General features: G+C 32.2%; 1 protein-coding gene across 1 annotated transcript; it reads left to right on the forward strand.

Moving 5' to 3' along the window:
• Nucleotides 1–17: 17 nt before the first annotated feature.
• On the forward strand, nt 18–10,632 carry LOC124374654 (trypsin epsilon-like; the record flags this gene model as incomplete). Its single annotated transcript, XM_046832829.1, has 5 exons — nt 18–137; nt 4,042–4,130; nt 8,524–8,764; nt 9,804–9,959; nt 10,399–10,632. Coding segments are annotated over 5 exons (777 nt in total), but the record flags the coding sequence as incomplete, so codon positions are not given.
• Between the last annotated feature and the right edge of the window lie 1,880 nt (nt 10,633–12,512).

Consider the following 12,512-nt stretch of genomic DNA (forward strand, 5'->3'; position numbering starts at 1 on the left):
CATCCCCTTTTTTTTTATTGGTGGAAAGCTGTGTTGCCAGTGAGCTGGTTTCCCCCAAGTCATCAGCTGCTAACAGTAATACTGGACTTGGTATTTACGATGGGCAGAAAACCACCATTCAGAAACATCCTTACGTGGTAGGTATAAAAATGCAAGTCTTTTAAATTGCGCTTTCTTGTGATTTTTAATTTTAATATTTTGATTAATGTATATACCGCCGCATGATTGGACGAAAACTGTAAACCTATTGTTGTAAGTATACAAAAATTTATAAACTTTACAACATGTTTAACTACATCCCAACAAAAAAATGAAGATCATCAAAGTTTAGACTCTCCTTGTCTAATATTACTCTCCCTTTATTTCTTATTTAAGTCTTTCAGTGCCACTACCATTTTCCAAAGTCATATGTGTATAATATTTCCGGACCATTTGTCATACTTTTGCAAGCATCTGGGGAAAAATTATACAAAAAACTAACCAGCCAATTTTTATAGCCTGTATTTATTTGTTTGTAATTAACCCTATAACTGGCAAGAGTTTTTGTGGCCAAAGGGTCCATCTGATTTGATGACGAATATTTATTGCCAAAGTAGACATGTACAATTATTTTCAATATTAGACATTTAATGTCATATAAATGATATTTATTCCATATATTCTGGCAGAGCATTAACTATAGTACATGAAACACTTAGTTAAAGTAATTTAACTAAGAAACACTAATATAATTTGTTATTCTTACTTAAATTATCGTACATCAAACATCGCTCTGAACAGACAGCTGACGTGAACATGATACGCATCAACCATGGTGTTGCATCACCGATGTTGTTGTGAAACTGTAAACAGGTGCCGGGTTTTGTATTTGGAGTTATGGATCCAATAGTATTTGTTGAAAAATGTATTTTATGGTGTTTTAGCGTTGTTGTTACTTGGTTTAGCTTTCTTAGGTTATATTTTTAGTTGTACATTTCAGATGAAAACTTTAAAGACCGATCATGTGATCTTAGCTCGTTTTGGATTATCCTATTTCTAGTGATGACGAAGTTTATTCTGAGACTGAGATAAACCTGGCAGATCATGTAGCAGACTTGATATCCTAGTAAGTGTTCTCTCACAATTGTGAGTCAGACAGAGAAGTTGTAACCACTTGGTGATGTCTTTGGCTCTGCTCATGAACTCGTGAAACTCGAACTGTCGCTTGTGTGCCTTATGTGAGTGTAAAAACTTGAAAAAGAAAGTGCTACCATCTGCTCGAACACTATGCCAGACCAGTTCGAAAGGGAGGCCCCAAACCCAGGGTGGAACCCAGTGACTCTGAGTGAAAGATGAAACTTTGTACATATTGCACATATGTAAATAGCTTAGAATTCAAATTTAGTATCTTATTTTATTTGTGTTTTAACTGTCATAATTGCATAAGTATAAATGTAGTCATAAGATTATGTTTACCCATTAAATATATTATTTCTTTAGAAAACAACACATTTTCAAAAAAAAAGAAACTGTGCCGCTTTTTCATACAAAGCCATGTAACAAATAAATATTAAGGTAAACGTTATGATAAATAAATATTTTTGGAATCAGCACAATATTTAGAAAAGTTAGATATTTACAGTTTTTGATGAAAAACTTATTGCTAAGCAGATGCACAACAGAATATTTAAAAAAATAATTGAAGAACAACTTATTTTTTTTATAAAAAAAAATATTTACATGGAAACAATAAGTTATTGTTATTATAATGTTCTCCAAATATTTGTGAATAAATTGACATATAATGTTTACATTTAGACCAACAGTTATAAAATGGTATACACTATATATAAAAAATATCTGTGTGGCTATTGAAGTAGTCACCACTACAGAGTGATACCATTGCTAGTTCTAGGGTTAAATGAGGGTTGTGATACAAGTAACAGTTTTTATTCTATTCTTATTCATGTACAAACAGTTGTTTATAAACAAAAATAAGAAAACTAATTTTTATTTCAAGTTTTAAGTAAATTTTTGTATATCCAGTATTCATATTTTTTCAGTTACATCATGTAAAAGAAGAGTATTTAAAGCTAAATAAAAACTCATGTACAAATACATTATTTTATATTATAATGTTACATGGTATCACAATACAAAACAAATACTACAAAAAGCCATTTTGTGCAAACCCATCAAGAGTTCAGAAATAATAGCTCTACTAGAAGAAGTGTTAAAATTCATAAATTGTTAACCATTTAAGCTACAATATTTTTATTTGTTTGGCTACTTATCTTTCTCAGATCTAATTTTGTAATTAAAGCTAAATAAATACACTTTTGGTATCAACATGGTACCCTTTTTAAAAGAAAATTTTGACATAAACATTAGCAGAATTGGTGTAAAAGATATGAACTTATAAATAGTTCACTAAAAATACAAAAGGTCTTGCGTGATATTTCTTGAAATTTTGATTTTGTAGTTACATGAGATCACGAACATGTTTTCTTTTTTGGAATTGAAATGAAATGAAAAAATGCCTTTATTAATGAGGCGGAGTTAGGGCTATTAAGCCCTCTCTACCACTCAACCTCATATTGTATACAGTAAATTTACAATACTTTAATACAATTGTGGTAAACTATTAACTTATTCTTTAAATAGAAAAAGCAAAAATCTTTAACCTATACAAAATAAAATTATCTTAAAGTATATATATATATATATATATATATATATATATATATATATATATATACATATAAATGAATGCTTAAAATACATTCAAATACAAAAGAAAAACTTTATACATTTTATGATAAAGATAATTCAATCACTCTAACAATCATACTGATTGACCCACATCAAGCAGCACCATCCGTCACCCTCACAGGCCCCCCCAGCAGCAAGCCCCTAAGCCTCACCCCGAAACAAGCACGGTCCTCAATACATCTGACATCATCGGGGAGAACATTCCAAAGGCAACAAGATTAAACAGTAAAGGACTTATTAAAAATTGTTGAACGATGTATTGGAATTGATAGTAATGTGGCTCCCCTTTTTGTAGGTCGTCCACTAATATCAGAGATAAATTTGAAATGATCGGACAGATAAACGGGATATTTTGTTTTGATAATTAAATGTAGAATAGAAAGAATGAGAAATTTACGTAGTTGATGAAATTTCATGAGTGAAAATTGCTGAAAATATTGCGTAATGTGCTTATGATGTCTGAGATTAAAAATAAATCTTATACAGTAGTTCTGAGCACGCTGAAGTTTGTCCGATTGCTCAACGGTCATGTCACTCATCACGTCATCACTGTAGTCAAAGTGTGGTAGTATCAGAGTCGTAATGAGCATCACCTTAACATTGAATGGCAGGTACAAGGCAAACCGCTTAAAACAGGAAATAATAAAAATCCATATCCATATGATCCTAACAAAGTGAAACAGGTAAAATAGTTTTTTTTTTACTTCTATACTTAAATGAGAGTTTAAAAAGACAAAATAAATATCTGTGTACAATTATATAGCTTTAACTTACATTTGTACTCTGAATTTTAAAACAAAACACAAATATTCTGGTAGCCCTTAATGAAGTAAGAAAACTACTTCTTTTGTACTTATACAAACTTGAACCTAACTAATTACCCAAAGATTTTTTGTATATATGTATACAATATGGACCAAAAAGAGCTAAAAACTAAATGCAACCAATAGTTTATCTTTTTCGTTTACGATCTGTGAGTGTGTGTTTTATTTTTATTTAAAAAAACAGTAAAGATATTAAACTCAGATTTAATACAATTATTTTTCTTGTAGTCTAAAAATTGATATTATACATATTATATGTATTATCATATTACGTTTTCATATGGTGTTGTCTGTTCTCAGGTGATTTATTTAGTCTACAAAATCTAAGTGTAATCTTAGTGTTAGAATATTGCTGTGATGAATTTAACAGTAATACAATCATAATAGGAGACAAAAATTCCTAAATCTTCCACTACTTTAATATAGACAGTCTGAAACATTGTAATATGTTCTGTGTTTACCGCAGGTGTCACTGTTGCTGTATGGGACACTTTGGTGTGCAGGCACCATTGTCAGTTCCAACTGGATCATCACTCTTGCTGGGTGTGTCTACGGGTGAGTATCCAGAATTGTAAATGCATGGCCATCAAGCTATACAAGCTTACTCAGCAGCAGGTCTTAGGTTACGGCTTTTTAATTGTATTTAAGCGTTTAGTGGTTTTTAAAGGCAGTTCTTTAGTTAAAACTCTGAGAGAGATGATGTGAGGAGAAGCAGAAAGCAAAATATGTCAATAAGTTACAGGTCAAGTTCATTATCAGTAACTGGGTGACTAGAACTGTTGATGAACCAATTGATAATTCTGATAACTTATGTCTTTAACAAAACCCCAGTTGCTTGGTTAGGAAAGAGTATTTTTCTCCAATCCTATCACTATCCCAATTCATTTTTTCTTCCTTTTGGACCAGTGTCACCTTCACAAGGACACTAATATTTTTCAGAAAGGAGAATGTGTTTATTTTTATGATAGAGCCAATCCTTTCTAATTGCTTGGCTATTAAGTTTTATATTTTGAATTGTGTTGGTTAAAAGCAATTTGTCTTATCATAATTCAATTTGAATTTATGTACAAATCCTGATAAAAATATTGGTTGAACAGACCAAAAGATCTAGCTCAGACCCAGTGACACCCAAACAGGATCTCTGTCCGTGTGTATAAGTTTTTAATCCGCTATTGTAGTTATAGGCATATCTAGAATGACCTAAAGGGGGGATTACCATTACTGGAATTTTCTGTATCTCCTTGCTGAGAGCACTACCCCGGATTATGTTTAAATGCTATAATATTACAAATTGTAAGTTTGGCAGCCTTCAGAGAGAATATTACTTGTTATTTTTTGCGCTACAAACATTTTAACAGCCAAGCGGTTGATGTCCATGCATAGATGCTTTGCACGGCGATGAACTCACACAGCCGAAAAATGCGAACTTCTAGTAAAATATTTGCAAAACCTTGATATGTTGTTATCTAATTTAGGGTTTTTATACACAAAGTATGGCACAAACATGTTTAAGCGATTGGTAAATAACTTTTGAACAATGAACAAACGCTGGTTACACGAATAAAAATCAACGAAAAATCAATATATTTTGTTGTTAGAAGATTTTAATGTTATGTTTATAACAAGCAATAATTTTTAAATCATAAAATTAGAAATAACAGACAAGAAGTTCAAGATCCTTATATTTCACAAATTATTGCAGAACGGCATGCCCATGAGTATTGAAGAATTATTATAAATTAAAGAAGTGTTGAACATAAAAACTTATTGCTAGAGTAAAAATCAGACCATTCGAGAGACTCGATTATTGCCAATCATGACCCTTTAAGGATACCCTAGAAAATTATCAAAAATTATCATCTTTGTTATATAACCATGAGGTGGATGAATTAAAACACAACAGGATATCATAATACTCCAAAAATATTTTACAGATTTGCCTTATCAACACAAATTTTTGATACATTAAAATCCAAACCCTATTCTTCCAGCAAACAGGCTATTCTTACCACTGTTCGATCTAAATTTGTGAAATTTCCCATTACTAATTATTATTATATTTTAATTAAGTTTTCTTTCCCAAAACCCAATTCTTTGAATCTTTGGATGCATTCACTTTTCTCAAAAAGAGTACTACAACTAATTTTTTACTTATCTTCTTTACCCGTAAAAGGATATGATTTGAGCTGTTCTCTAACTTAAATGCCATATTCATCTCCTCCATACCTCAGAGTGTCTTCACAACAGATTTAAAGATTATTAAAGTTATCCCAATGTTAAAAACATATAAATTTTAATCTTGATAGCCTCAGACTAATATCGATTACTCAAAGTTTTTCAAAAATATAAAAGAAAAGTGTATATTCCTTCATAACATACATTCTAACGTGCATTGTTGTATTCCTGTACACTAACTTAGTTCATTACAGTTTGGTACTTTTTTCTTGAAACCAATAATATAATTTTTTTATATCATAATATCTCCACAATTTCCGCTGTTTCTTTATTTCTTCAAAAAGCTGTGGCTTCCGTTAACTTACATAAGCACAATTTTGACTCTTTTTTGAGGTAAATAAAGCTTTTGATGTTGTTGATCACGGGCCTTCAGTGTTTCTTAAGATTTTGAGATATAGTATAGTTTTCTGGAAATTTTTATCTTCATTATTTAAAAAGATTTTTTTTGCTCATGGTCTTTTGGATAGTCTGGGGTCTTAGACAGCAAAAGAGTTGTAGAGGATATTTTTTGGCCAGATAATGTCTTAACACTCTCCTCTTTATTAATTTATCATTATATTAGTTTTGTTTTTAATAACCACAGTGTGTTTAAAATTCCAAATTTTGTAGAATTACCTACTATAGTTAAACAATTTTGGTTCGAAATTAATGAGAAGTGTAATAGTAATAGCAATTAAAATAACAGATTTTAAAATAGCAAAATCAACAAACTAAAGATGTTGTGCTTTTATTTATTTATTACAGTTAACACTGTTGCACATATATTAACAAAAGTCACTAATACACAACTAACATCAGCAACAATAGAGATAATAATGATTAGCTGTTCAAAGTGATGATTGGTACGTGGTCATTGCCATTAGCCTACTCACCATCTCTCACGCTCGAGGTGCGGGAAAGGGACTGGCTTCTGCTTCTCAATCCCTACAAGTTGCACAATGAACTCTTTTTGATTTTTTGAAACAATACTAGGTACATGTTTTTTGTTGTACTGACTGTCACTTGTTATAGATATAATATCAAAACAAATAAAAAATGAAAAACTGAACATAGCATGGTTTGACTACAAGAATAATTCTAGTAGAACACAAGGCTTGATTATTTTTATCAATGGAGGGTTACAACCACCAAACCCTCCCCCCTGGATACGCCTATGATTGTACTTCAGTAGGTAGAAAAGGAATTACTGGCCTGTACTTTCATCCTAGGTCTATCACATTGAAACTCATGTGTTGGTCAAAATTTTTAATATAATCACATACATCCTAGATTTGTCCAATATTGGTCATTTGGTTCAATGTTTTTCCAAAATGTTAATTTAGTTTTTTAAGCACTTTGCAAGCTTATTTTTCTTTGTGTAGCCACTCTTACAAGATCTGCTCTAAATTTACATTATTGACATATTGGTTCTTTTTTCAGAAAGTGCAGATTACCATCATATTAATTAAAATAATTAATTCAGTTAATTAAATTAAAATATATTTGTATTAATTAAATTATATTTTTCATAGTTTTGAATACAAATTCTCTTTTCATGCATTACCTTTGTATAGTAGGTAATGTTTTGAAGGGAATCCAAAACATTCAAAAGTTGACCAATATGATAAGAAATATGAAGATTTATACAGATATTAGTTATTAGTGTTTCAAGTAAGTGAAAAGAAATTGTCGTCATGAATTATTTTACAAAATATTTTTAAACACCAAAAACTGCAAAGATAAAATTAAATTTGTTATTAGAAAATACTTATTCTCTGTATGGGATTAAAATTCTATTATTTAATATAGGCTGAGTGGGGGGAGCAGGTTTTCACAGTTGCATCCTATATTCCTCACTAAGTATAGTGAGGAATATAGTTCACCCTATTAAAACAAACATCACATCTAATGAATGAAAATGCTTCAAATTCAACAGCTGTGAAAAACTTGATAGTTGTTTACTACATGCAAGCCCAGTCTAGTATTTCACAGCACATTCAGGAGAAATTGGATGATTTTTTACTAAGCCCAACACCCTTGTATTTGACTGGCTTGATGGTCAGTTCCGACCAGCTGTATAACAGAGTGGGACAGGCAACAATGGAATGTTATCCTTTGTTATTGGTACTTATTTCAGTGGTCCAGTAGTGATGTGTACTTGGACTAGTTTTAGTACAATACACAGCAAATTGCCTTTTCTGGTTGAATTACTAGTTTCAGCAATTGCTGTTTGTTCGTGGATTGATAACCACTTAGTTGCATTTTGTAAAGTAATACACATCAAATATATAAAAAAAAACAGAAAAAAAACAGTAACTATGTAGATATTACAGCGAATTTAGTAAAATTGTTGTCCATTACTTAGCCAATGCTGCAAAGGAAATTGTAGCACTGGACTATATGGAAATTGTTTATATAATTAGTCTCAAAATATAGTGTTTGAATTCTTTATTGTCTGGTTTCATAAAAGATTTCAATTAATTTACTAGTGCATGTCTACTCGATACTGTTACATTTTATAATAATTAACCTAAAAGTATCTATAAAACTACAAGTGTTTAATTGTGTCTGCTCTGCTGATACTCATGTCATGAATGTTGTAGCCTATCCAATTTACTAGTGCATGTCTACTCGATACTGTTACATTTTATAATAATTAACCTAAAAGTATCTATAAAACTACAAGTGTTTAATTGTGTCTGCTCTGCTGATACTCATGTCATGAATGTTGTAGCCTATCCAATTCAGATCTGACCGTAGTAGCCGGCAGCAATGATGGGTTCAATGGCAAAAAATTCACAGTGGAGTCTTTCACCACTCATCCCGAATACAGTTCCAAAAGTTTGGACTATAACTTTGCCTGTGTACAAATCAGTGGCAAGTTCAAGTGGTCCTCTAAAACCAAACCCATCAAGATCGGTACTAAGGAACCCAAGGCTAACACCAAGTGTACTGTTGCTGGGTACGGTAAAACTGTAAGTTTTCATTTTATCTCATTATTATATTATATATGAAAAGTTTAGTTAACAGGATGATTAATATTATCAGAGTAAAAAACTTCAAGACTCTGTAACCAAATAAAAAGTCTTTGTCTTCCTTAATGGTATTTAATCTATTGATACTTAAAAAAGTTAAACACAAAGAGTTTTGTTATAAACCTTAGTTTTTTCAAAGGCAAAATCGAAGGTTACATAACTGAGAATTTCTATAACACCCATATTTTAAGCATATGTTTTATAAAATTTAAATTCCAATAATAATTGTTAAAGTATTTTTGAATTACTATAACATCTAAAAAATGAATGGGCCTGCATGACATTCAGTGAATACTTCAAGTCGGACCTGCAAAGTATGACATTTGTATTTACTTTCATCTGAAGGTAGTGTGGATATTTTGATCAATGATGTTTGTTACAACTTTCATAAATGTTTAAAAAACGCTGTTAAAATATTAAATGTATACAATGTCCTAAATTTATATAAAATTTTATATCTATTAAACCTATCTTAACTAAAATTAACATACCCCTAATGTTCTGTAGTTACTGTATACAAAAAAATGGTAGTTACTTCAAAGAGTACATTTATGGGTGCAGTAATGATGTACAAGTTTTATTGCTTTACCAGTAATTGTTCAGGAATAATCAAGCCCAGGCAGGACTTTTTTAACACCCTGTATAATGCACGTATGATATACATAATAAATAACAATAAGTATAAATGAATAACATAACAATTTGAAGTATTAAATAACCAATGGTACACGTCTAGGAACAACAGAGAGATGGCTGTCCTCAGATGATTGATGCTGTGCTTACTGATAAAGGGTGATCTATTTTCTTACACAAATCTCATTGCACTAGCACTGATATTTTTGGTGGTTCCGAGAAATTGTCAAACTCTCCTCTTATTTACATGTCTTAGTATTCTTGTAAATATTAAGCACCAACAAATTATGCTTTATGGTTTTTTTAATTAATTGTACTACGTTATATCCTCAATCTCATATTTCAGTTTGAAGTAGGAGCTCCAGCCAACAACAGCTTGCTACAAGGAACACTCATGTGGCAAAGCAAATCACAGTGCAAGACTTTCCTAGAGTCTATGGGTATCACTTGGACTCCTCGGATTGCTTGTGGATACAACAAGGGCAAGACCACACTTTGCCAGGTTGGTATATTGTTACTTCAGCAACATCAGTACTTTGTTTACTTCATACTAATTTCTCTAGAAAATATCTCTTTGTCCTTACTTTTTATATGTCAATACAGGAAGGACATTATCAGGGTGTTTAGCCATAGATTGCCAACATAATTCTTTAGACTTTAACCATCTGTGTTGACAGACAGCAACAGGATCACTCCAGTGTTGTCAAAAAAGATCACATTTCAATTGTGAAATCTTACGCTTCCAGTATTGTTTAACGACTCAAAGCACTATTACTAGAATTCACACAATCAAATGGAATTTCAACAAGTTCTAATAAATAAGAAATCTATAGAATTGACGTATCATTTACAATCTTACAATAATTTCTTCTCTTTCTATTGGAATCGTGTACTCTCAATGAAACACCAAACTTCTCTATCTGACTGTGAATAATTTGCAGAGTGACTGGGCTGATGCACTCGTCTATAAGAATGCTGTATATGGCCTCTTCTCTTTTGGAGCAACAATAGGCTTCTGCACATCAGATGCTCAACCCAGTGGGCTGGCAGACGTCACTTCTGTTGCTTCTTGGATCAAGAAAGTTACAGGAGCTAAATACGACTATGAATAAATATTCACTTATAACTTTCAAATTAATCACTGTATAAAATAAAAAATACTGTTTGAGTTTGAATTAAAAGTGATTATTTTATGCAATAAAACTTATAAAGAACTATTTAACATTGTCGCTTATTAAAATCTAAACTTTCATGTTAATATTTCTACAAAATGTCTACAAAACAGTAACTTAGGAAAAAATATAATTTTTTCTATGTGTTACTTCATTCATACAACAACAAATAATAATACAAATTTTAATAATCAATTAATTATCGACTTGTGTCAGCATTTGTCCTTTGTTCTCTTAGGACAAGAAGCTTAGAAATTGCACCTAGTCCTATAAAGACCTTTGTGCTACTTCCGGAGTGACAGGATATTCTGGATGGGTAAGGTTGGGGGCAAGGGCTGCCTCTTATTGAGATCCATGAGAAAGAATTTAGGGCACTAATATCAGTTATGTAGCCCCTCAAAAGAAGGGGAGGCCAGCTCTGAACCAGCCCCTCCAGTCAAAGCAGGTAGGGGGTGGCACACCCTTATGTTGAGGCTAACAAGAACCTTTGACACTTAGGGAACCCTACCAACTCCAACAGTCATCTCCCAACAGTAGACTAGAACCATCGAATTACCCTTGAACCCCAGAATCTCAACATTTGAGGTTAGTGACGTGATGCTCCTGGAAATCCATATGGTTGCCCAGATTTAAGTGACGCATCGGGTTTTGCAGTGCCCAATAGGTTAAACTGGAAGGTATAAACCAGCCAGAAGTGATCCCCGCTGGGTAAAGGTAAAATGTGTCTTTACTAGCTGTGTTTAGTGAAGCCTCTCCCACCAATTGACGCTGTTTTCTGTGTGACCATCTGTATGAACAATAACTTTCAAATGAGGTGACCTAGAGAGTTGAAATTTGGTGTGAAGCCCCACCTCTATTATATCTACATAGGTATTGAAAATGGTAAACACTGGTCGAATGAGAGTTGCTCTACGGGTCAGTATGCCATCAATACCCGTCCTGAGCATGGCATCTCAGGACAGCATCTTAGTTAAGATTCTGCAACACAACATTCATGGCAGTGTTCTGGGCTCCCTCTTTGGCACTGGTCAGGTGATGGTGGAAAATCATGTTCCAGCTTGTTCATTCCACCCCGGCATTGTTTGACACACACTCCGGCCAGTTTGGCAAAGCCTCCCGTGCTGACAAGAAATTTGGTGTGCATTTAACCTTGTAATCTAGACGGTAACGTCCAGGAAACCTCTGTCATCACAAAGATGAAAGGATTGTCACTTGTATGGAATTAGGTAATGTAAATAGTTTTTTTAGTTTTTATCAATTGCTAATTATATAAAATCATAACTTCATTCACCTTATTAAGAAGACATAGAGGACATACAGTTATAGAAGAAGCTGTTTTGTTTGTATAAGTTTCTGAGTTATTAAGTCTGTTTACCCATTTCTTGAAATTTTGCAAACACACACACATTCCAAACACCCTGAATCCATCGCCCCTCTAAATTAAATATGAGTTAATGGATTTGGGTTCCCTCAAACTGAAATCCTGGATATTTCACCAGATTATATAACTTAATTATATAAGCCATTTTAAGGTCAAAGTCCATAATGGGCAACCAAAGTACAAATTGAAATGCTGATGACTTGTTTAACTCATGGTTCATTAGGAGTCTTTCTCCTCTGTTATGCCATATGGGATTGAGATATGGTGTGGGTCTCAACATTGCTTTTTAAATATTATTTGTACAAAAAAGAGCTATTTGAATTATCAAAGGGTTACCTCCAATACATTCATGCAGAAGGGTTTTGCATTCTCTTAATATCCTAACTTTAACCTCATGTTTATCTTTACGGTAGTTATTTTGAACATCAATAACTTAAAAGATCTTCCATCAATTGGGGAATATAACAGATATCCAACAAAGCACTGTGATGACTTAACTCAC

The sequence above is a fragment of the Homalodisca vitripennis genome, unplaced genomic scaffold, assembly GCF_021130785.1.
Source record: "Homalodisca vitripennis isolate AUS2020 unplaced genomic scaffold, UT_GWSS_2.1 ScUCBcl_9462;HRSCAF=17963, whole genome shotgun sequence".
Taxonomy (NCBI): domain Eukaryota; kingdom Metazoa; phylum Arthropoda; class Insecta; order Hemiptera; family Cicadellidae; genus Homalodisca; species Homalodisca vitripennis.